The sequence below is a fragment of the Salvia hispanica genome, chromosome 4 (genome assembly GCF_029641045.1).
Source record: "Salvia hispanica isolate PSC_SH4W2 chromosome 4, Shi_PSC_v1, whole genome shotgun sequence".
Classification (NCBI taxonomy): domain Eukaryota; kingdom Viridiplantae; phylum Streptophyta; class Magnoliopsida; order Lamiales; family Lamiaceae; genus Salvia; species Salvia hispanica.
This window is the reverse complement of record NC_142695.1, coordinates 20,541,807-20,567,500: the sequence shown is the minus strand read 5'-3', so window position 1 is coordinate 20,567,500 and position 25,694 is coordinate 20,541,807. Positions and strand designations below refer to the sequence as shown.

The 25,694-nt window shown below is 36.7% G+C and overlaps 2 protein-coding genes across 3 annotated transcripts; both read right to left on the bottom strand.

Moving 5' to 3' along the window:
• Positions 1 to 2,502: 2,502 nt before the first annotated feature.
• LOC125193579 (uncharacterized) lies at positions 2,503 to 5,059 on the bottom strand. 2 transcript variants are annotated; one of them, XM_089070105.1, is made up of 6 exons: positions 4,646 to 5,059; positions 3,697 to 3,842; positions 3,237 to 3,367; positions 3,057 to 3,116; positions 2,900 to 2,968; positions 2,503 to 2,817 (listed from the first exon to the last, which is right to left on the bottom strand). In XM_089070105.1, exons 1-6 carry the CDS (start codon positions 4,819 to 4,821, stop codon positions 2,746 to 2,748), a joined length of 654 nt encoding a protein of 217 aa, XP_088926231.1. In that variant the 5' UTR covers positions 4,822 to 5,059; the 3' UTR covers positions 2,503 to 2,745. The 2 variants fall into 2 exon arrangements, with proteins under 2 accessions (XP_088926231.1, XP_047947361.1); XM_048091404.2 differs by having other exon boundaries at positions 3,697 to 3,823; positions 4,646 to 5,057.
• A 7,932-nt stretch (positions 5,060 to 12,991) lies between these two features.
• LOC125191941 (uncharacterized) lies at positions 12,992 to 17,033 on the bottom strand. Its single transcript, XM_089057690.1, has 6 exons — positions 16,890 to 17,033; positions 15,883 to 16,086; positions 14,720 to 14,949; positions 14,445 to 14,615; positions 13,575 to 13,923; positions 12,992 to 13,480 (listed from the first exon to the last, which is right to left on the bottom strand). Exons 2-6 carry the CDS (start codon positions 16,040 to 16,042, stop codon positions 13,269 to 13,271), a joined length of 1,122 nt encoding a protein of 373 aa, XP_088913816.1. The 5' UTR covers positions 16,043 to 16,086; positions 16,890 to 17,033; the 3' UTR covers positions 12,992 to 13,268.
• Between the last annotated feature and the right edge of the window lie 8,661 nt (positions 17,034 to 25,694).

Genomic DNA, 25,694 nt, shown 5'->3' with positions numbered 1-25,694 from the left:
ATGATGTGGCAAGAGAGCATCCATAATAACAATAGGATAGTCATAGGCCAGCCATAGGCTAGCCACAAACTCCTCCTCCCACACCATCAGCACTAAAATTCCTCCTGCCACATCATCAAGACAAGCAACTGGACAAGCAATAGGCTACCCATAGGCCAACAAAATCATAAAAAACAAATAAATTACAATCACGCAAAATATGAAATTAAATTTACGACACAGATATGGGAAAGTGCAATAATTTTATTTAAATTAATAAAAAAGTACATTAAAAAATTACATAATTAAAAAAAAAAAACCCTCCAGCTTCCACACACAAGCCCCGCATCACTTCTCATCGCCGCCGTCGCCGCTACGTGCGCTAGCCGCCATTGCGGCCCGCATACTCTGAAGGAGATAAAAAAGAAGCCCCTTCTTCACAGGGTCAGTTGTCGCCTTCCATTCACCTATGATTTTCCACATGTCCATCTGCGTTTGTAGACGCGCGAGGCGGGAGAGCTCGGCTGGAGGAGAGTCGTTGTTGTTCTCCATTTCGCGATATTGCTCTTGTACATAAATTCAGAGAGAAAGAAAACTCGTTAAAACAAGCGGTGCAAATGAAAATGACGTTCAAATCGCGTATATATAGTGTTTCGGAAATTAAAAAAAAAAGCCGCTGGCCGATCGCCAGCCTACAATGGCGGCGAGCCAATCGGCGAGCGGCCAATAATCGGCCAGCGCTCGCCTATATTCTCGCCGAATCGGCGCTCGCCGCCCACAATGGTTCGGCGAGCGGACCGGCCAGCGCTCGACGCCATCGTGGATGCTGTAATAGATAGATAGCATATTGCAGGATTTGTGAAAGTTTTGGGGAAATCAATTGTAATTTTGCTCAAAATGACATCGTTTTCTGACACTGATTGGATTGGGTGGGGTCAGGTTTGAAATTTCGCTCAATCTGTAAAATTCATGATTTTAAAGACTGTGAAAAAAAGAAGTAGATTTTGCCCAAAGTTAGTACCGACCAATGCTAATACAATACTATGTTATAATGTTATTATGAAAAATATATAGCCGACCTATTTTCTGAGTGACTTCCCTTTTTAAGTTAAGATATTATCTATGTTTCTTATTAACTGGGTAATTTTTTTCAATATGGAGATAAAATGTTAAATGAAATGATAATAAAATTAAAGAGATGAATAATGAATAACGTAAGAAATATAATAAACTAGGGAAAGAAAAAATGAATTACTTTTTGCTATAAACATGACTTAATTATCATGGAATTTTTAAAATAAATAAATGACTCAATTATCTAAAAATGAAGAAAGTACTTGGTATTTTATTGTACATGCTTTCAACTGTATTCACCTTCATCCTATTCGCGTTATACACAGGATTTACAGTCATTTCTGTATAGAATAATATTTGAACTTTTATTGGCATTAGAAATACGTAGTCTTGCTCTAATTTGAATACGATTTTAACACTTCTTCCATCTCCTAGAAATAGAAACTTTGGGGTGAAACACATTTTAATAAGTGAAATAGAAATAAAAAAGTAACTAAAATATTGTTAGTGAAAAATAAGATCCACTTTCTAAGAGTGAAAAACTTATAAAAATTAAATATGAATTAATTTTATAGGACTACCAAAATAGAATAAAAAGACTATTGCTCGGAAACAAATAGGAATTTAATGTTATTGTAGTTCAAACTTCAAACATAGTTTAGAATTTACAGTAAGTACTGCAAATTAAAGCAGACCGACGGTGGAATTTGCTTACATTATCCATTCTTATATCTACCTTTATATACTAATATGTACAGTATATATTTTGTCCCACCTTCAATAGGAAATACTAGCTAACATGCTTATGTTCTTTGACCTTTTAAACTAAAATCCAAGTAATCTGTCATTCTCTCCCCACTTCATCTTGTTTATTTTCATCTTTAATTAATTTTATTATGCCACCAAATAAGTGGGCATGGCGCACATGGAATTTTGGCTGCTAACTCCAATCTTTAGGAGTTCATGTTCTTGAGATACAATCTTTAGGTCTCAATGGTAGATTGCTTCATGATAAATTTCATGATAATTTAGGTACTTTATATTCTTGATAATTTCATTTTGTTATTGGCCTTTGCCGCTTTTATTATATATAAAAAAAAAGAACATTACTAGTATGCCATATTACTCTTTGTCATTACTATTATTTGAGCTAATCACGCCATGAATTGATGAATATGAGTGGGAATGCTCAAGTCCCCACTTGCACACAAAATTAGTGTCATTAGTTATCTGGAATTTTGTGGTACATGTACCCAAAAATGAGAGCCTAATCAAGACCATCTGGTAAAGTGACAGTTGGATTACCATTGAACATATCTATGCAACATAGGATGCTCCATCTCCAACCAACCAACATAGGATGCTCTCTCTCATAAGATTTGATAGAATGTACTAGTACTACTATAATAACTCTTGAGAGATAGTATTTGAGAAATAAGAAAAGATCCATGAAAAGGGTTAAGGTAATTTGATTATGAAGGGAGGGGGCTATACAATTTGAAGAAAAAGTCCCCAGTTTTTTGCTTGCTTGCTGCAGGTTAGCACAAATGTTCGGGATATGGCCTTCTCTCAGTCAGTCATATCTACATAGAGCTTTATCTACACTTACACTACTAGAAACCATTACTAACACATGTACATTCCAACAAATCGCAACTTTGTTAGGGTTGTGGTCAGCTCTCCGAAACATGATCACTTGCAAACTTTCTTAAGTCTCTTTGCCGCCTGCACGAATCCTGCAATCACTTGAAGCTCATCCAGTTGCTGCACCCAACACACATATTTTCATCAGTAATCGCAACATTTGTTTCATCTTCAACAAGACCTTGTGCAAGTAATAACAAACCTGTGAAACAAAATGCCTCTGGACAACATCAATTAGTTGATCCTTGGAAGGGTTAGGATTTGTATCCACCTGAAACCGGACAGAATAGGTTAATGCTCTGTACATAACTGAATTGTAAAGCAAAGTGTATCTTTCTTAGCCGTGCGAAGCCACTCACAAGGTTAAAATGCAGCGCATATCTCCAGAGCGCGGCCATCTCAAGTTTGCTTAGGTCGACCTGAGGTATTTATCAATGATCAATTGTAGTCAATGATTTGCGAGGATGAGATAAAGAAGGCAGCAAAAGTTGCTTCAGCCTTTTATTCTAGAATAATGGAAAAGGGAAAGCCTTTCTCACCGAGGACCCTTTTGCTGTAGAAGCAGAATCCTTCAGCTGTGATTCAGAGGAGAGAGAGCGACGGAGAGTCTTGCTAGATGAACGGTGAATGCGATGCCTCGACCTATGGGACTTATGAGCATCGTCGAATGCTACAAAATTGCAATAAAGCATATAATTAGATCACTCTAATGGATGAATACAAGGTTGTAGTACAAAAATGGGGGACAGTATAATTGGAAAAAGTGGTAAACAAAATATAAGGAATCCTATGTAAATTGACAGCAGGCGTGACTTTCACAAATACTTTTGCCCATCTTCAAACATAAAGCAATATTATTGCTTGAATAGGAAATATTTTTATCATAGAACAAGATCAGTTTTCAGCTTAAAAGTTTTTTCATTTGATTTTGCAGAAAGAGGACCTCATATAGTCACATGAGCCAAAATAAAAATTAAAAAACCTACCTACAAGGCTTACCAATATCCGAGCTATTCCAATGCTCGTGTTCACTTTCAGGGTAGTCGTCTTCTTCGTTCCCAGTAGGAGGTTCAAGAACACTTAAAGCATTTCTTTGCAGCTTCACCTCAATTCCATTAGTGAGAACCTGCACATCCATCAAAAAACTAATTCCACTAAATAATCATCCAATCTCAATGTATCTTTCTCAAGCATCTCCAATCTTTTTTAAAAAAATTACAAATTTCATGGTATAGATCATTCAATTATACAATGATCAACAATCCTAACTTTCCTCCAAGAACAGTTTCTGTTGAGTAATTGAGTTGGGAACTCCTAAAAATCTACAGCTCAGATAATACAGAAATACTCATCAATACTTGCAAAACCAACAATGCTGTGTCTAATCAGTCACGGGAAGCACTCAACACCTTAAGTTAATTTGCAATATTCGCTAAGTTCATTTAAAATGTCAAAAAAATTAAATCAATGTCAGAATTGCCATGATAAGCTAGTTTGCAATAACAAAACATAGCGAAAGTGATCTTAAGGAAGAAGCATCAAAAAGGGTAACTAAACAAAAAATTTAATCAATTGGTAAAAATAGAAGTCAAATTAGCATCCACATTATGAAAACAAAAGTAATTAAGTCAGATCTAGCACAAAAGCCCCACATGCAAAAAAAGGAATCCATTATCAGCATAGCTCAAACAATACTCAGATGATAAATTTCAATGTCAATTCTGTATAAGGTAAATTCTTAATTACACAAGTTTAAGCTTATAAAGGAACTAAAAGCATTAAAATCTTGCCAAAAATACTTACTTTCTTCGTCCCAAAATCAAAGCTGAATGAGTCCAACAAAAACAAATAAGACCCAAAACACATTGCCCCAATAAGCAAATTGAAAATTACAAAATTGAGAGAAAAAACGAAAGAAGAAAAGGCGAATTTTGCAGTGAAATCATACCAGCCAATGCCATCCACCGAGGCCAACAGCTTTCTTGACGACGCCCTGAAGCCCCACCAGCACCGACTTTGTGCGGTTGTTTCCGGTGACAACAACCTTGGTGTGGCGGGGCAAAACAGATAGCTCCTCCTCGGAGCTGTCGCCGCAGCTGTGGAGATGGGATGAGAATCCGACATTGCTCACCACTGCTGCAGCTTCCAGCATTTTTCAATTTCCCACGCAAAAATTGAAGAAAAAATGGAAGTCAGTTCCCGAGCCCTAAGTATTGAAATGAGGAATACAATTCATTGGTTGGCGTAGCTTGTAACTGCCTCTGGATGAAGAGTGCTGGAATTTGGGTGTTTTTTGGAGAGAGAAAACACAGTGTGACTGTAGAATTGAACAAAGATGAGAGAGTGTGTGTGTTTGTGTTTTCTCTCTGCTTTTTGTTTAACTTTAATTATTCTGTGAGGAGCTGTGAATCCCGATGGTCTGTAATGCTCCAATCATACTTCACCACGTACTCACACTGGCTAGCCAATCATGCAGCCGAGTTGACTGTTTGACTTCGTGGGGTAGCTACTTGACCAAATTGCCCTTTCATATAAACTTTGCTTTTATTTTTTGTGTTTCTATGCTTTTATTTTTATTTTATGACGTATTCGGAGTATTTGAGATAACACGAATACTGAATCTGATGTTGATTGTAGATTCTTAATCTATAATTAAAGTATGAATGTGCACAGTTGCAACAAGAAGAGTTTGTACTAATATGAAATTGCTAAAGCTGACTTTTACTTACCTGTACGGAAATAGTAAACTATATAAACGTTATCTTATTATTCCATTTTATATCCATTGATCAGATTATACCCGGTTGATAAATATGGAGCAGTATAATTAAGTTGTTCTTATGTTCATTTGTTGGTTTATATACATTAAGTATTTTACAAGTAACAAAATCTAAAAGCCTCACTTCTTCCACTTAAAACATTTATTTTAAAATAGAGAAAAATAGTAATATGTGAATCGACTTAATAAAAAGTGATTATTGTTCGAGACTAAAGATCGATAGTAATGCGGCATTGAAATTTTTGTCAATTTTTCCTATAAAAAAAAGGGAATAAGTGATTGACAAACAATTGCTGTTTGGTTCAATATCAGATTTAAATAACATGAAATGTGATTAAGATATATCATTATTAGTATTATTATTATTGGTATCCAGCACATGCCTACTCAACTAATAATGAGAAAAACAGCAATTATTGTTGTATGTTTATGCGACGGTACTGTCACCATTATTCTATTATCACAGCTTAAAATTATTTACTATCCTTGATATTGACATAAGTGTACAAAGGACAATATATTACTAATTCACAATTCATCTACTATTAAATTATTTTTTGGGAATGAATTCACTGCGTCAGAATTAGTTACCACACATAACAAGAATTGATCCTTATCTTTCTCTTTTGGACAGTAACATGTCCCCAGCTAACAATAATTCAAAAATATTCAAGGAATTAAAAAAAAAGCAAAAATATCAGATATTATTGTCCCAAAACTTTGGTCTAAAAAAACGACACGTCACGCCAATGCAATAGTCGAGGCAGATGAGATATTCTAGTACTGAGAAAAAGATGAATCAAAACATATCGATTTTTCGAGATTAAAAAATATATTTTGCGACAGTTTGCCACGATAATTATATGGCACTACTTAAATTACTAGTACATTTATACATTATATATTTACACGTTTGGCACTATCCATTTAAGCTTGAAAATCCACTTAATATCACTAGAAGAGTGTGATCATATTTTTATTCACAATATTTTCGTCAAATCAATTCATTCAGTTAAAAAGTGATTCTAGGATGGATTTTTTTTTTTTTTTTCAATAAACTCGAAATCCATTTAATATCGTTAATACCATGATTAAATCTCTATTTATCTCATTATATATTAAGTTTAGCAAACATACAAACAAAGCACTGTTGTTTGCAAAATTGATGTGGAAAGAAGCATAATATTTGATCGAAAGAAAATAGGATGAAAGAGGATGAGAAATTGGAAGTAAATGTTTATTTAAGTAAAAAGAAATTTCTCTGATTTGAAGTTTAAACCTGAGGAATTTCTAAGCTTACTTGAACATCAATGAATCACACATCCATAATTTATATGACCAAATTATATCAAACTACAGAAATTTTAAATTAAAAAAAAAGAATTAAAATAAAAAGAAAAAAGGAACCTAATTTCACAATTTTCATATGAATGGTGTTTGGCGGCTCTCACAAATTAACCGATACCATGCATGCGTTCAACACCACTTTTTTCAGTCCATGCGCGCTGCATAATTCGTAGCCTATACCTGCCTCGCTCCCCGCGATGGACAATCTTGCTCGAATCTCAGTCTGACCAAATATTGTCAATAGCAATGAGTGCTAAAAATAAATAATTATCAGTAAATTATGTACCATATAAAATTGGATTGATACCAATAATTAGAATATATACTAGTATTAATGAGAAAATCATACAGTAGATTATAAATAATTGAGGCAACATGGTTGTTTTGTGTCATCTAGCAGCAAATTCTAACGTATCAAATAAGGTGGAAAGGGAAAGCAAATAAATTGATGGTGAATGGTGATCACAAAATTTAAAACATTAGCATAAATATCAGGTCCCCCTTTTTCTGACATAGCCCCAAAATTAGTGAAAAGAAGTGCAAAGGGTAGATATGTAATTTCGACGAAAAGGCGGGAAATATGAACCAATGCATTCCCTCACTGGGTCCCACTTGTACCAACCGTGCCTGTCTTTATCAACCATCACTGTTGTCGTATTCAATATCGGACTACGTGTTCCCGCCAACTATGAAAATACAATATGGAGGATTATATCTATTTTCTATTCCCAAATAATTAAAATGAATGAATTTAACATGGAGTACTAGTAGACTACGAGTGGTAGTTTATTTAGCTTTATTAATTACTAGTACTATAAATTAAAGAAATTTTTCATAACAACAAAATTCAATTTTAAATATTTTTATAATGTTTCAACTTTTCTATACTGTTAGGGTGTCTCCGGTGGCACCCCTCCAACTCGCCCTTCCCATGCCACGTCAGCACTAGCCCCTCCCATTCCACTGCCACATCACTAGCCCTTCCCACTCGCCCCTCCAACTAGCCCTTCCCACAATTAAATTAATTCACAATTAAAATTTAAATTCACGAAAATAAAATTCGACACGAATACGAACGGGAAATACGAATATTTCAATAAAAAAAAACATACATCATTCAAAAAAAAAATTACATAGTAGATAAAAAAAAAACAACCACATCAGTGTCCACCCCTCCGCGTCCAAACCTCTTCGATGATGTCCTCCTGAAGTCGAATATGGGCATTTTTTTGCCGCATGTTGGCAAATGCGCGCAACCGCTCAACCTCTCCATGAGGTACCCCCATGTTCACATTCGCGGTGGCCACGCCGTGGCTTGGACCGGCACCCGTGTCATCTTCGCTGGTCCACTGAGTCAGTTCGTCCCCTTCACTTTCGACAATCATGTTGTGCAAAATGATACACGCGTACATGATGTCGCCGATGTTGGGAATATACCACTGCCGTGTCGGACCCCTCACCATCACCCATCGACTCTGGAGCGCACCAAATGCGCGCTGCCTCCTACCGGGTCGCAAAGTAGGACTTCTTTGGCCCGATCGCATGCTTGATCGTCTTCACAAAGACGGGCCAGTTTGGGTATATCTCATCCGCCAAATAGTATCTCATGTTGTGCTGGTTGCCGTTGGTGACGAAACTGATGGCGGGACCAACGCCATTGCACTGATCGTTGAACAGGGGCGACGACTGGAGGACGTTGATGTCGTTGTTCGACCCGGCCACTCCAAAATAAGCATGCCATATCCATAGCCGGTAGTCAGCTACAACTTCAAGGATCAACGTGGGATGCTTGGCTTTGAAGCCGGAAGTGTGTATCTCCTTCTAGGCGGCGGGGCAGTTCCTCCATCCCAATGCATACAATCGATGCTGCCCAACATCCCAGGGAACCCGTGCACCGACCCGTGCATATTAATCAGCCGCTGACAGTCTTCGGGGCTCGGACGCCGAAGATACTGATCTCCGAATATCGCTCTAACGCCCGCGCAAAACTCCAACAGACACTCGATGGCTGAAGACTCCCCAATGTGGAGGTACTCGTCGAACATGTCGACCGGGCCTCTGTACGCCAGTTGCCTGATTGCGGCCGTACACTTCTGTATTGGCGTGTGTCCGGGTTTGCCAGCCGCATCCTCCCTGATTCTGAAAAACTCGTACCTTCTCTCTAATGCACCAACGATATGCATAAACAGAGGACGATGCATCCTAAAACGTCAGCGGAATAAGGCATCCCCAAAACGCGGCTCTGGAGCAAAGTAGTTCTCATACAACCGCTGATGTGCAGCAATGTGGTCCCGGGGTACATGCCGTCGGTGATGGATCGGCCGAGGCACGGCCGCCGCTGCTGCCTCTGCCGGATCCGTCGATCAATCGCCGCTTGCACAGCGAGATCCAATTCATCATTACTAAAGCCATCACTATCACTAGCGCCTCCGCCACTACCACCCGCACGACTACTCGCCATTATAGATAATTGAAAAAAGAGGTTAGAGAGAGAAACTTGTCAACACAAGTGGTGTAAATGAAATGATGTTGGAGGAGCCCTATTTATAGAGTTCTTTTTTTTTTTTTTTAAAAATTAAAAATTCCGGACGTCCGACCTTCGCCACAGTGGCGGACGTCCGGTCGGACGTCGACGCGAGGGGCGAGCCCTTCGCAGGGGCACTCGGGACGGGCGTGGGCGCCCTTCCCGCTCACTACGGCGCCCGTCCGGTCGGACGTCGCCGACGGGCGAACAGGAGGGGCACCGTTGGAGACACCCTTAGCCAATGTTTGTTTGTTTTTTTTTTTTGTTTTTTTTGTTTTTTTTTTTTTTTATTACTGTTAGCCAATGTGTTTCTCATAGATTTCTTCAAAATCAATCAAATCAACCGTGAATAATATTGAATGAATAAGTATACTACTAATATTAATCCAACATTTTTGAAATTATCGTTTCCTTTGCAAAAAATATCACTCTTTTATATTTGAATGAATAAGTATACTACTAATATTAATCCAACATTTTGAAATCATCGTTTCCTTTGCAAAAAATATCACTCTTTTATCTCATTAATAATGTATCAGAGGGCTCGGGGCATACAAATTAAGGAATGTAGTTTTTGTTATTATAAATTTAAAAGATTTCTCTTGTAAAATAATTTTAAATATCTGTTAAGTTTTTTATTATAAATGGAACAATAAAAAACTAATATCAGGACATTAAATGGAGCATATAATTTTGTGGTCCATTCCCTTCAAAGAACGACACAATTCCGACAGTATTATGCTAAAATTAGTTCAAGATTTTATCCAGCCAGAAATGATGGCGAGATTATCATTCTTCTATTAATCCACTATTTAAAAATTAGAAAGATACTAGTATAGATATGTCTCCTTGACATTATTAACCTTATTCATTTCATTCGCTCGTTAGTTCCACTATCTTTAACTATTCTAGTAGTAATAGTATAGTCCTGTTTATTTTACATAAACATTATCTTCGGTTATATTTTTTCTTTGACTATAGCACTTCAATTTGTTTAAGGTGGTAATCATTTAGACAGGGAGGAAAGTATTAATACTCTATGAGATTAACATACAATAAGAATTGATATTGTAAGTCATAGTAGTACACTAGTACTATATTAAACCTAAAGGTCACATATATATTCGCATTTTACGAACAGACTATTTAATTATTTAATTTTTGAAATATAATTCTTGTGTAGTTATGTTGCAGTAGTACAATCTATTGCAGGAGTGCATAGGTTTAACTAGGGGTGGGTAAACGGTTTTCGGTTAATTGGTTAACCGAGAACCGAACTGAAACCGGTCGGTTATCGGTTAACCGATAACCGACATTTACGGTTATCGGTTCGGTTCCGGTTTTAAGTTTTGCTAAATGTCGGTTATCGGTTATAACCGACCGGTTATAACCGGTAACCGAATTAAATTCAATTTTAATTTTAATTATATGTTTATTTAATACTAGAATAAAGTATAATTTACTTCAAACTTTGTCACAATTAAAGAAATTGTAATTTATATCTAAATTTTGTCTAAATCAATGTCAAAAAAAAGTCCATTTTAATTTGTGTCACTATCAATTAGAGTATTATACTTATAAATTTATATCTCAAAGTCAATAAAGTTCTTAAGAATTACTATTTTGATTTTAAATATAGAATATCCCTTCACTTATTATTGGAGACAAGTTTTTAAAGTATAGAATATAGATCATGTAAAGTTCAAGTCTTTTAAAGTGCCTAAACAATTTATATATTACTTTTAAATAGGAGTATAATAATAATAATAATAATAACAATAATAATAATAATAAAAAGTAGATGAAAACTTAAAAGTTAAAACAATAAATAATTTTAAATTCAATTATATTTTTAATTAATAATAACTGAAATTGTAATTTACTTTTAAACTTTGTCACAATAGAAGAATATGTAATTTACTTCCAAATTTTGTCAAAGTCTCATGTTGCATATTTGCAATGTCAAAAAAATCTATTTTAATTTGTTAACTATTAGTTATTTATACTTATAAAGTTATAATATATCAAATTCAATAAAGTTTCTAAATATATTTTAAAAAATAAGATCTCTCAAAGTTAACGAGTGCTTAAGCAATACTACTATTTTAAAAATAAGATAACCTTTCACTTATTATTAGAGAAAAGCTTTCAAATTTTAGATCATTTAAAGTTTAAGTTTATTAAAGAGCCTAAATAATAATAATAATAATAATAATAATAATAATAATAATAATAATCTGTAATTTACTTCTAAATTTTATCAAAGTCTCATATTGCAAATTTGCAATGTCAAAAAAGTCTATTTTAATTTGAATTTATTATGGTGTAGGATGAAATTGAATGATTATGACTAAAATGCAAAAAAATATGATAAAAAATTTGACGTTTTCGGTTTTACAATCATGCAGAAATGCGTAGAATTGAGAATACACAAAATCAATTAACAAGTGAGAAAATTTCAGAATTTTATATATTATAGATTGAATCATTGAATTGAATGATTGATCATTGAAGGATGACCGTGAAATAGTTAATTCAACTTTCGGTGATAAACTAATAGTGTGATTAGGTGTAGGTTGAGTTATCTATCACAACCTTAATCATGCAAAATAAACATTTGAATAAGTTAAATCAATTCGGTTAGTTCGGTTATAACCGAGAACCGACCGGTTCTAACCGAGTCGGTTAATCAAGTAACCGAACCGAAGATCGGGTCGATTCCGGTTAGTTTTTTGAAGGCATTTTGGAGTCGGTTAACCGACAAGTCGGTTCGGTTATTAACCGAACCGACCGAATAACCAGCCCTAGGTTTAACCAATGTGCACTAATAAAAAAAGGTTGAGTATGGTTAGTTGTAAATGAAGTTATGGTGATAGTGATGCGTAGGATGATTTCGGCGCTGTGTGATTGGATATGTGTGAACAGTCATAGCATGCATAGAAAAATAAAACACACAGTAATGTTGACATAGCATAGCATGTGCAATGATCAAAACTGTGGAAATTCAGTTTGGTGTGTGTTCTTTAATGCACAATACTATAAGGTGGTCCTACATTTGCTAAACAAGATGATAATAAAATGCTCCCGTATAAATTAGTGGTTACTTTTTATATTATTGCTCCCTCCGTCCCGCTTTAGCAGTTCTATTGACTTTTCTGTATCTTTTTGTAAAAATGATAAAAAATAGTTAAAGTGGAGAAATGGTAAAATAAGAGAGACAATAATGTAGATAAGACTATTCTCTATATTATTCTCTCTCTTAATTTACCATTTCTCTTCTTTAACTATTTTTTATCATTTTTACAAAAAATGAGCAGAAAAGTTAATGGGACTGCTAAAGCGGGACGGAGGGAGTATTTGATTGACTAGATTATTTACAAGATTAAGAGTATGTAAATTTATGTTTTTGTGTTCCAACATTTTTATTGGAAATTTCCTAAATAGAAGGAAATTGATGTTTAGTTGAGTAGCAAATGAAATAACAATGGGTATTGGTTAGAGGCTTAATGCTTTGCAACATTCTCTCAAAAATAAATTAGGCCCAATGATCGATATCCTTTTTCCTAACTTCAACTTTCGAGTTGAACACTAAACCCAAAGTTTGTTTCGTCCAAATTTGATAAGTTCTAGAACGACCTTGATAGTAATCAAGAAACACCATATGTATGTGGTACTACAGTCATAACAATTATTCAAATTAGGTACATATTTTACACTATCACAAACACTACAAATCACAGCTTCAATCAGATATTACTACATAACAAGGTTTTCAGTTTTCTAGTCCCCTGTCCTCATAGGCTTAGTTTTTTTTTTTTTTCTTTCTTTTCTCTCTCCCCTCATATACTGAATTTAGCATATCGAATGATAACCTCATTTTCTTCCAGTTTTTTACCTTGTTTTCCCTAAGAATGTTGGGATTTAGAATGCTGCAAAACAGAAATAGGTCTTGATCTTGTTAATTCTGCTTGAACCGCCACTCTTCTTCTCTTCTCTTGCTGCACCATTCGATGTCGAAGCTCCTTCAGCTTTCGACTGCACTTTTTTATCTTTTGAAGTTTCGTCTGCGCCTGGACTGGTGCTTGGGGTCTCAGCAACATCGCCTCTTACAGAATCGTACACTACAGAAGAACCTATACGACAAAATTCGACACAAAAAACGATCAAGCCATCAGTATTTACGTGATAGGAAAACGTAACCAAAGAGTTTGAGTGTAAATGACTTACCGGGAAGTGCAGGCTGCAAGACCACATCATTTTGCACAATTTGTGCGCTAAATCTGTGACATGAACGTGAAAATTGCTCCTCTCTGCAACTCTTCTCCACTTCTTCCTCGAGATCCCGCACAAGATCAGAAGAACCAAAATGATCAGAACCAAAATATTCTTCTGATAACTTGCTTGGACAGCTCGAGTTCTGTGAGCTCGAAGAATGTGATCCAGGATCTTGTAAATCATCCAATTCCAAGAAGTCGCCTCTAGAGAAGCATTCTCCTTCGGAAAAGTCTTCTGGAGGAGAGCTTGGTTTCTCATCAGATGCCATAGCAAGTGTTCTGACATCACTTTCTCTATTCGCCTACAAGTGATTTAACCACGTTCAAGCAAAAAATGGAATAGGGAGGTCAAAACAAGATCTCTGCCTCAATCTTCATGTCACACTATATTGGAATGCTTCTCTCACAAGAAGAAAAAAGTCAAGATCATATATGACACCAGAAGTTTCTATATGATAAAAGTTTAACAACTCATTTTTCTTCTCATTTTGGTACAGGCAATAAAGTTTACTAATACACTATATTGCTAATACATGTTTTCAATTACATGTGACAAAAGCTATAATAAATTCGTAAACATATCCTATGCAATATTATAGCAATCCAGCTAAAGATAACTTTGTATCTTAGACGAACAGGTGAACTGATACTGTGCCTAGAAAGAAGATCTTAAAGAAATTAACCGAAAAGATCCAACAAATTTGTAATGAGAGTAATGATCTGTATTTAGTAGCTTTCAAGATTCAGGACTGCACAGAAGGACTAACAGGATATGAAGCATAAAAGCTAGAAATCAAGCCACTGCACAGAGACGTGAACCTACCTGAGGTTCATGCTCCGTGTCCTGGTCAGATGTTACATTAGCTGTAGGTTTGATTGACTTCACTGGGTTGTGATTCTTTGACTCAATGATGTTTTTGCAGTTTTGGGATATCATCTTGCTCCTGGAAATGTCGTCACCACAGAGGAAGACTCTGCATAGCGATCTGGAAGCCTGCACAAACTCCAACCAAACCGGCAAATTTACTGGTAGGTTGGCTGTAATGTGAATAAAAGAACAAAACAACAAAATCATAAATAAATCGTTCCTTTGCATACCTTTGGACTACATTTGTCACTTAATTCATCAGGTGAAATCTTGTACTCTTGCATAAGCCAATTAGTTAACTGTTCATCGGGAGCTAAGCCTTCAAAATATTCAAAAGTGGTTCTCCAACCATCTATCCCATTGTTTGAGTAAACCTTACAAGGTTCTCCTTTGGCTTTCCAGAACCCATCATCAGTAAACCCTTTTTTCTCATTCGAGTGGACCAAGAACCACATTCCATCTGCGAGGACAACATGTTTAAGATTGGGAGCAAGCTTTCAAAGCTCTGCAGCTACACATGGTTTTATATTGTCCTACCTATTTTGTTAACCCAAATTACCTCAAAGCAACTATATATATATATATTTATCAATTCTCAAGATATCATAATACTTTAAAATTGACTATTGACATCTGTATCATATATTTGAGTACTGGAAGAAGGCCTATGCCATTATATCTGGATCTTTAACTATAAGTTGTCTGCATGAACACAACAACTAAATGGATTAAGTAAACTATCAACAAAAAAGTAAAATGACCATATTAATACAAACTATAAGGAAACAGACCATAATAAGACATATTTGACCAGAAAATGCCAACAACTCTTTCCGGGGGGCTAGATTGTTGTATTACACTCCCTCCGTCCACGAAAAATGTGTGTCATTAAGGACGGCAAGCACAAATTTAGATAAAATAGTTGGTTGTGTGGTGGACATTGTGAGTTGAGTAGACGCACTTTAAATGTGTGGTGTATATCGTGAGTTGTGTGTACAGTACTACTCTAAATGGAAGGAGGTGAAAATTTTGTGGATGGACCAAAAAGGAAATAAGAGCAAATTTTTTTGTGGAGGAGTAGTTAAAACTATGACTAGATAGATATCAATTCAATTATTTATGATTGCAAATTGTAATCAACCAAGAATGACAGTCATGATAACATAATCGACACCATGTGAAGATCCCTGACCGGATTGCCAATTTGATTCAGCCGTGAACTTGTTCTACAAGATTTGTGATTTGTTAAAAAAGACCTACAACCCAAACTGAAAACTAAACATGATTCTTTTTTTCCACCAAATCAAGAACTCAAAATTAACCTTTTATCTAGAGAATTATACCTAGATATCAGGTTCTATAAGTCCTTGACAGCAAGAATGTAACGACTAACCAGGTAAATTACAGGGATGGGACTGGAAAGGGCTTGAATCATCTAGCACGTTATCTGGGAGACGGGACCCTGGTGAGTTATCTGCAAGCAACAAAATAACTTGCTCATCGCTCCAGTAAAAACCAATCTGGCATGGAGGGGGCTGTGCCGGGGGACACATCTCAACCCAAGTGAACGAAGAGCCGCAAAAACAGGGTGCTTTATCTGATTGAGTTAGAGAGAAAGATGAATGGAAGCGCGAGAAAGTTCATCTAGATTAACAAAATACATATGCAAGGAGAGGAAAGGAAATGAATCCAAAATGATATTAACACCAACCATTAACCAATAGCCACAACCCATTTTCAAGTAGAACAACAAACTATAGGGATGCATCCTGATACACTGCAGAAGTGTAGTGTTTTATATGCTGTTGCAATATTCAAGTTATAATGCAGAAAGCCTTGGGCACAAGTAATCCGCTTTTGCATAAATTAACCAAATCTAACCAAAAAATGTGGAAAATATAAACGAAAAGGTAAATTAAAAATTTAAAACTTTTGCAAGAAATCTAATACACAAATAAATGCAATTAAATGTGTATCAAGAAGCAGTGTTAAGCAGAAAGCATAAAGCTAAAGTAATGATTTGTTGCCTTAAATGATTGGAGCTATTGAATCCTACAATCACACAGTTGGCTGAGTCAAAAGTCAACAACAGGGGATCGATGAAAAGTAGTTATAGCAATCCAAATCTCAGTTTTAATTTAAACATGATCGGGCACACGATCACATGAAATTAGCACTCGTGAAAATCAGGAACACACATTACAGCATGAAATTGCAAAACATTGACGATAAAAACAAAAAGAAGCAACCCACAAAACCCAAACAAAAACTGCAATCACAAACAGGCAAGGAATAAAAATAGCAATCAGACCAAGAAGCAAATAATCAGAGTGCAGTACACAAGAAATCCAGTGCAAAAGAAGGCAAATTGATGGAGGTTTGAGAAGTGCAAGATTGTACCTGCGACTGCGTCAGTTGAGCAAAGTGAAAGCCCCCAAATTAAGAATGAAAGTATGATTAGCGTAGTTGGTGGTGTTTTTATAGAGGGTATGGCTAGGTTACCTCCGTTGGATTATTACACTACAAGATCACAATGTGGTGTGGTTGCTTAGCAAGAGACGTCAGTGACGTGGCGGCGTAGCAGTGGCGGAGTTACGCGAGTGGGCCCCAGATCACACGGTGGTTCTGAGTCGGGCCGTGGGCCACCACACCCTTTTTCGAGGAAGATTCATTTTATCCAAAAAGCATTTTGGCATTTTGGCGCTCGCCGCTGACACCATCTCCCCCTTGGACGATGACGCCGCAACCACCATCCATTTTAAGTTAGAGTGAACTACAAAAATAGTCCCTGGGCTATGCATTTATCTCGCCAGACAACTCTGGACTTTAAAAATATCCTCAAACAACTCTGGACTAAGCGTTTATCTCAAAATTGGTCCTTTTTCACTGTTTCGTACCGAAAATACCCTTTTAGGGCTTTGGGCATTTTCGGAAGTTCAAAAAAATCACTTTTTCAGATGTCAGCACATTTAATGATTTGTTGCAGGTTGTGTCATTATATTAATCCAGATGTCTTTCTCTCTCTCATTCTTTCTCTCACCTTCTCTCCTCCATCTCTCTTCTCTTCCCTTCTTCTTCCTCCCCTTTCTTTCTTCTGCAAAAGTCGATAAAACATCTCGACTCAAGAAAGAAATCAAAATGTCTTCGCTTTCTGTTACAAAATCGATTGATGGAGGAGGCGGGACTGGTTGTAGGTGGCTCCGATTTGAGTACGAAAATTGTCTGTGCCGGCAAAGAGCGATTCTCAAAATCGTTGTTGATCCAATAAAGGAATCAAATGGAATGTTGTATTTCGTTTGCGAGAAAAAGGGCAAGATTGGAGGCTGCAAGTATTTTCAGTGGTGTCATCCCAAGTGTGTGGATTTTGAAGGCTGCAATTACTTGGTTGAGCATGGTGGGCGTGAAGACGAAGTTGGAAGACAAGATGAAGTTGATTCTGAATTATCTCCAAATCGTGTTGAAGGTGGAAGTAAAGTTAAAGATTATATTTTGGTGTTATTTGTTGGGTTTTCGTTGTGATTGTTTCGTTTGTAGCCATTATGGTGAGTTTGATGAAGTAGGCTTTCACCCGTAGATTGCAGTTTTTGGGAAAACAATTTAGTGAAGTAGTGCGTGAAACTTGGGAAGAATTGTAGTGTTCCAAATTAATGTAATTTGATGTTGATGTATGTTTTCTAAGTATTGAGTATTAATTTTTGAAGTTTCACATTTGTTTCAGATATACAGATATTGTCATTGCCGTTTGTGGGAAAAAAATTTGGTGACGTAGTTCGTGAAAGTTGGGGAAGAATTGTGTAGTGTTCAAATCAATGTAATTTGATTTTGATTTCTAAATTGAGTAATGAAATTAACCATGGCATGAATGAATGAGCTTTTCTTCGATTACTGAAATGCATCTTGTTGAAATAATATCGGATGTAGTACTCGACGTAATCAACACAAATAATATCATATGAAGTACTAGGACAATAAGCAATAAATAATATCATATTTGATACCTGATAGTTATATCCGATTTAGTCCCAAATTTTAATATCATATTGGGTTTGAAGAAATATCAATTGCAGTCCCTAGTAGAGTACTGTACATTGTAGACTGTTGAAAATTTTAACTTTTTCAATATGTCAGCCCCAACCCCAACTTCGCGCTGAATCTGCTAAACGATTTCAGTCGAGATGTTGCGTCGTGCAGAATAAGAGAGATGAGATGGAGGAGAGAAGGTGAGAGAGAGAGATGGAGGAGAGAGATACTTCAATATCAACTTCATCTTGTCTTCCAACTTCGTCTTCACTCCCACCATGCTGAACCAAGTAATTGCGGCCTTTGCAGATGTTTTCTTCGGAGATAGATACACATTCCATTTTGATTTCTTTCTTGAGTCGAGATGTTTTCTCGACTTTTGCAGAAGAAAGAAAGGGGAGGAAGAAGAAGGGAAGAGAAGAGAGATGGAGGAGAGAAGGTGAGAGAAAGAATGAGAGAGAGAAAGACATCTGCATTAATATAATGACACAACCTGCAACAAATCATTAAATGTGCTGACATCTGAAAAAGTGATTTTTTTGAACTTCCGAAAATGCCCAAAGCCCTAAAAGGGTATTTTCGGTACGAAACAGTGAAAAAGGACCAATTTTAAGATAAACGCTTAGTCCAGGGTTGTCTGGCGATATTTTTAAAGTCCAGGGTTGTCTGGCGAGATAAATGCATAGTCCAGAGACTATTTTTGTAGTTCACTCTTTAAGTTATGATCACACACTAATTCAAACATACTACTAAGACAGAAAATAAAAATTTTATTTATCTCTATATTTTATACTACTCCTACTAATTAAAACAAAGTATACAAAATTTAAAAATATTAGTATAAGATTTACCTCTGATTAAAACTTTATATTATACAAAACATTACAAATCTACCCACAACTTAAAAGGCTAGTACATTAGTACATAACGAAAAAGGTTCGTAATCCAAATTAGAAAAAAACACAAACCTGAATGATGTAACATTCTCAACCATAACAAAGTACTTTATCACAAAACTGCATAATTACAAAATATTTAAACACAACTGAAAAATGATTGATAAAGTCGAAGAGTTTGGAAATATATTGAGAACATCAGCTGGAAAAATGCTGTCAAAAATTATGACTAGAATTTAAGGAAATACTACTATAATGAAAGAGAGGACTAGGATGTTAATCGAACAAAAAAAAACAAAATATTTTTGGTGGACATTTACTTATTACTCCATCCATACGGGAATGGAGTTTCTTTTTTTATTTTTATCCGTTTGTAAATAAAAATCCCAAAAAATTATTAATAAATAATAAAAGATCTCAGATTCCATTTTATTTCAGTTAATACAAATGTGACTCATATTTGATTAACTTTCTTTCACTCACTTTTTTTTAATAACTTTTTTAAAATAATGTTAAAGAAAACAAATTACTCATTCTAGTGGCACCATATAACTCTGATTAATGATTTGCATCATCCTTCCAATAAAATGACGTGAAAGAAAATATACGTACCTCATTTGTGAACTGAAGTGCCATATTTTGTTTTGTGTGGCCCAACCGTTGAATTTTAACGCTATACGCCATCACTATTCACTCCACTAATGTATTTGGACATCATATGATTTACTTTATGTAATGACATATATATTGAGACAAAAAACATCAAACGCATATAGCTCTTTTTATCTACATATTCCATGCTACGTTTGATTGAATATTGCTAAAATATAGTTATGGACGCAAACGATTAGAAATAATGGGATAAAATTCTCAAGTTGTGTACATACGGTACTCTAATTATTACAATCGAAAGAAAAATAGCAACACTAAGTAGAATGAAAATTACAATGGAAATGATAAACAAACTGAACTATAAGTCGAGTCGAGGAAAGCCCTCTTTCCGCAAGACAAATTACGCCCCGACTAGTGCTCACAGAATGACGTATTGCCCCCAAAGATAAAACGATTTTTTCCTAGCGTGTAGGAGCACCTCAAACCCGCTAAGCACCGGCGAACTTGATAGAGTTCCGAGAATCGAGCTATGCAATGCTCCTAGAATGCACACTATGATGAAGATGGCTAGAGAGAGAATGCTTGTTGTGGTTTTTTCTCTCTACAACTCCTGCCTTTTATAGGCACCAAATGTGGACATGGAAGGTCATGGAATTAACCACCATAAACCACAAAATTAACACAATGGAGGTTACAAGAACATAAAAGGCTAAAGGACTTAGCCACATGAAAGGCCAAAGGCCTCTTAGTGATCAACTGCCTCACGGTATTATGTCACCGACGAATATGTCGAGACTTACCATTGTATAAGTCACTATGTGCTCTTCCTATAGCTGCTTGGCTATCACAATACTTTGAATAGATTGAAAATAAAAGTGAGGGAACACTCTATAGCTAGTTACGGTGAGTTTTCAATTGTGTGTTCGTTGGAATATAGAAATGTTTCAAAAGAACTCTTAGATTATATAAAGTACTCCCACTCTTCCGCCTTAATAGAGACATTTCATTTTGTTCACTCATTTTGGAAAAATAATACTAATATAAATACTCTTCTCTACATTATTATCTCTCTACTTTATTTTTTCTACATTCTAACTATTTATTTTTAATTTTTCAAAATGAGTGCGTATATGACTATTACTTAACTATTATTTAACTATATTTTTTTTTCCCCACTTTAACTATTTGAAACGCCTTCATTAATATGGAACGGAGGGAGTATTAAAAGATGGTATATGATTAATACTAATAATAACAGGTATTATTGGGACTAACGGGTATACCCGCTACCTGCAAAACTCTAAAACACACTACCCGACCCCGCCCGTTTCCCGTTATCATCGGATAGCGGGTATCCGAACCCCAGCGGGTAGCGGGTCGAAATGAGAATTACCCATTACCCGCTACCCATTTTGCCACCGCTAATCATTTATGTCACATGACAGTCAATTTTAATGCAACAATAGTAAAACTGTTCATTAAAGTTTATATAAATATGGGAGTATATCTTAAGGTGCCATGAAATTCATCCAACCAAGAAAGTCACCGATTTGTTTGATATTTGTGTTTAGTTTATCATTTTTAACAGGTAATTTAATTTGGCATTTTCAGTTAGCCGCAACTCTTCATTTACGATTTTTCTAGCGACGAGGGTGTGTTATTTTTCCTGAATTGAATTTCACAACTAATAATATAGTAACAAAATTAGAGATTCAGTTAAATTAAACTTCCTAATTAATTACGGCACAAAGTATCTGTAAATTTTGGCAGCTAACTTACAATTAATTTGCATAAGGCGAATTGTAGAAAATTGGAAGAATAAATTGGACGTGCAGATCCACTGGTATATTATGGCTAGAATTCGCAAGAGATTTTGCTGAGAAACAAAAGAGAAAGGGTAGTCTTGAATTAAAAATCTCTGAATCCAAAATGAGAAAACTTCCAAAGCAAGAATCAAACGTGATAGGCAACAGTTGGAAAAGTGTAAAATTAGAGAAGATTTTCAGAGCACTCCCAATGGGGGTGGCGAAAATCCGGCGAAAAATCGCCGACTTATCGCCGGCCATTGGGAGGATTTCGGCGATTTTTCGGCGAAAATCCTACCGATTTTACGCCAAGCGGCGTTTTTTCGCCGGATTATCGCCGAGCGATCGCCGGCCACTGTGGGCGACGCTCGGCGATAAATCGGCGATATTTAATTTTTTTTTTTTTCGGCCCAACGGCTATTTTTACATCCCACCCCTATAAATATTTCCTCCACTTCCTCCATTCACCACCCACAATCTTCATTCTCTCCATTTTCAATCTCTTCTCCCAATCTTCAATCTTCATCAATCTTCCAAAAATTATGAGCTTTTGGAAGAAAAATTCCCGCTCGGGTAAGGGTAAGGGTAAGGGTAAGGGGAAAGAGTCGAGTTCACAAATTCCCAACACGGATGAAGCAAACGAGCAGTGGATGCACTCGTTGTTGGCGATGGGTTCTCCTCCCGGCCAACTTCCATACGCCGGTCCGTCTCCTTTGCAGACTCCTCCGGCGCGGAGACTTTCTCCGTACTTCAACTCTGCCGGCAGAATGCCCTCTCCAGCCGACGATGTGTATCGGCCCCAGTTCGACACCCCCGGATCAACCCCAGGCGACCAAGAATCTCAGGCCGCGACACTGAGCGCGGAGGACTTCGAGGTGGAAGAAACGCCCACCGAGCCGCCTTCTAGGAGCGGGAGGGGGAAGGCGCCGGCGTCGTCGGCTGCGACTGATACGGGTTCCGATGAGAGGCCGAAGCGGGTAAGGACTACTTACACTTTGCAAGAGTCCGAGCTGATAGCCACCTGCTGGGCGGACACGTCACAGAACGCGGAGCGCAGCAACTACCAGACTGAGATCATATTCTGGGAGCGGGTTGCCGCGAAGTACAGGAGCCACAAGACTGCCTCAATGAAGGACCATGGCAGCGAGGCGATCCGTCGGCATTGGGAGCGCCTCATGAGGGACTGCGGCCACTTCAACGGTATTTATTCTAACTTGTTGGCGAACATGCCCAGTGGCCAGAACGAGCATATGGTCCGAGATGAGGCCATGCAGAGGTATTGTGGCAAGTACTTGTCGAAGGGGTTCAAGTATTGGAACATCTACGATAAGCTGAAGGATCTCCCCAAATTCCGGACGGGGATGCACGTCGCGCTGCACGGGAAATCGGTGCGCTCGCGACTTAGCGTTTCGGAGAGCGAGGGGAGCGCGACCTACATCGACTTGAGTGGGGATGGTCCGCACGAGCGCCCGGAGGGAGCGAAGAAGGCGAAGGGGAGGCGGAAGGGGAAGGGCACAACGTCGGAAGTCGAGTCGGAACCCCACATCGACTTAGAAAAAGCCACTTATTCGAGCAATGTCGCCAATCTGATGCAGATGTACACGCTGTACTTCACCGGCGGCGGGACCCCGGAAGAAAAGGCGGCCCTCTGGAAATGCATCCAAAGCCTGCAGATTACGATGGGCCTCGATCCCGACGCCCCTCCGGCCCCTCGGTCTTAGTTTTTTTTTTTTTAAATCTTTGTTTATTGCGTTTTTTATTTGTAGTTTTTTTTTTCTCGTTGTATTATATTTTCCAATGATTAATACAACGATGAATTGTTCATTATTAGTCTATTTATTAAATACATTTGTAGGGAAAATTAAATAATATAAAAAATAATGATGTAAAAATGAAATGTTGAGTTAGGGAGAAATAAGGGAGAAACCAATGTAGCAGTTGGCTAAAAACTGGGGATAAAATGTGATGCTGATGTGGCGCTGATGTGGCAGGAGTTAGGGAGAAATAAGGGAGAAATAAGGGAGTGCCATTGGGAGTGCTCTCAGGTAGCCAAACCTTTGGCCTTTCACTTAATATGCGGTCCCTTAATACCAAGGCATTTCATGCGGTCTCTCCTACCCTATAAATAGGTGAGTTTGAGAAATGAGAAAGAGACAAATAAAAGCTGTAACATCCCGCTTTTGCGAACCCTAATTTTTGAGACGTAAATTTTTTTGCATTATTTGCATTAAATGCTTTTAATGCTATGATATATGTGGATTAAATGATGAGTAATTAATTACGATATGGAGTTGAGTTTGAGTTGAATAGTCAAACTTGTTAAATATGTGACGTGGCTATTGAATAGTCAACATGGTGGAAAATATGACGTGACCATGGAATGGTCAAAGTCGTTTGAAAATGTGAAGTGGAGGTGGAAATTCGAATATGTGAATATTTTGATGCGGGGTGAAATAATAATTGTGGTGAATTATTTTCCTAAGGGATGAGTGAGAATTAAATAGGAGCATTATTTAATTATGTGGAATTTTCAACCCCTCCTATTTATTGGAAAGAAATCCTATTTTTCTTGGATTTAATTATTGTTTAGGATAATTATCCAAATTAAATCCAAAGTCCGGATATTCCTATTTATTCCATAAAGAATTCGAAACTCCTATTATTTCGTGGAGATTTTCAAAAATCTCTTATTATGGGAGAAGGGATTATTTTTATTATATTATTTGATCTCTTGTTTATTCTCTTCCATAAATAAATTCAAATATTCTAGCATATCTTGCCAAATCTAAGGAGATCTTACCATATCCTAATTTAAATAGGATTTTAATTAAATCCCTTTTGAAAGAGTCAAACTACACGCCACTTTTCACTATTATTGGGGAGATTATTATTATTATTTTCTTGCTCCGTGATATTTTATTCTACTCCGTGAAATATTCAAATTTAATCATAGGCTAATTAAATAGCCTAGAAATTCGAAATCCCCTATTTTCTCAACCAAATTAACGCCACTTCTCTTCCATATCTCTTCCAAATCTTTAATTTATTTAATTAAAGATATTATATCTTGCACTCTATAAATAAGAGAGAAGACCTAAACCCTAGATCACAAAATTACGCCCCCCCCCCACTCCCAAATTTTCGATCCCACTCTCCCCACTCTCTCTCAAATTTTTCTTCTACTTTCTCCATTAATTCTTCATCTTTTGGAGAAGAATTGAAGCTGCAATTCAAGAATTCGTTGAAGAATCAAGATCCTACTTGTTTTCTACTGATTGTTCTATCGAAAAGGTATTTTTATTTTGATCTTCTCTTCTTCTACCTATCAATCGGTGTTCTTGAGTCCACATGCATTTAGATCGAGTGAAGGGGAATTAATCGATGAATTTGGATGCATGTGTGGGTGTGTGACCGTGTGTGTATGTGTTGTGACCGTGTGTGTGTGTGTGTGCGTGTGTTGTGTGTGGAAAATACTCATGCGTGACACGATTTGATGTTAAATCTAGAGTTGTGGTGTGAATAAAAACGATATGATAATCGTACTTTGATTTTTGAATGGGAATATTGAAAATAATCGATGGGAAAAGGAAACGTGAGAACATGCATGATTTTGATCCATGATTGAGACTTATTTGAAATACATGAACTAAAGGTGATAGCTTGCGTTCTCAGTGTGATATCAAGAAGAAGTACGTACTTGAAATCGAAGGAAATCAAGGTGGGCTTTATTCTTAAACTCTCTATTATGATGCAAATTTATGAAAGTGGAGCAATAAGGGTGGATTAAAACTGTTATGCCATGTCTATGATTATTTTGGATATTGTGTGTGCCTGATGCCTAGTTTGCGAGTGCGCTCCATTAGGCTATAGGG

Coding starts and splice junctions, on each gene's coding strand:
- LOC125193579 (XM_048091404.2), bottom strand. CDS start 4,849: ATGCTGGAAGCTGCAGCAGTGGTGAGCAATGTCGGATTCTCATCCCAT. Junction 3,117..3,236: donor CTACAGCAAAAGGGTCCTCG/GTGAGAAAGGCT, acceptor TAAATACCTCAG/GTCGACCTAAGCAAACTTGA. Junction 2,969..3,056: donor ATGCGCTGCATTTTAACCTT/GTGAGTGGCTTC, acceptor GTCCGGTTTCAG/GTGGATACAAATCCTAACCC.
- LOC125191941 (XM_089057690.1), bottom strand. CDS start 16,042: ATGTGTCCCCCGGCACAGCCCCCTCCATGCCAGATTGGTTTTTACTGG. Junction 14,950..15,882: donor CCATCCCTGTAATTTACCTG/GTTAGTCGTTAC, acceptor TTGTCCTCGCAG/ATGGAATGTGGTTCTTGGTC. Junction 13,924..14,444: donor ACACGGAGCATGAACCTCAG/GTAGGTTCACGT, acceptor AATCACTTGTAG/GCGAATAGAGAAAGTGATGT.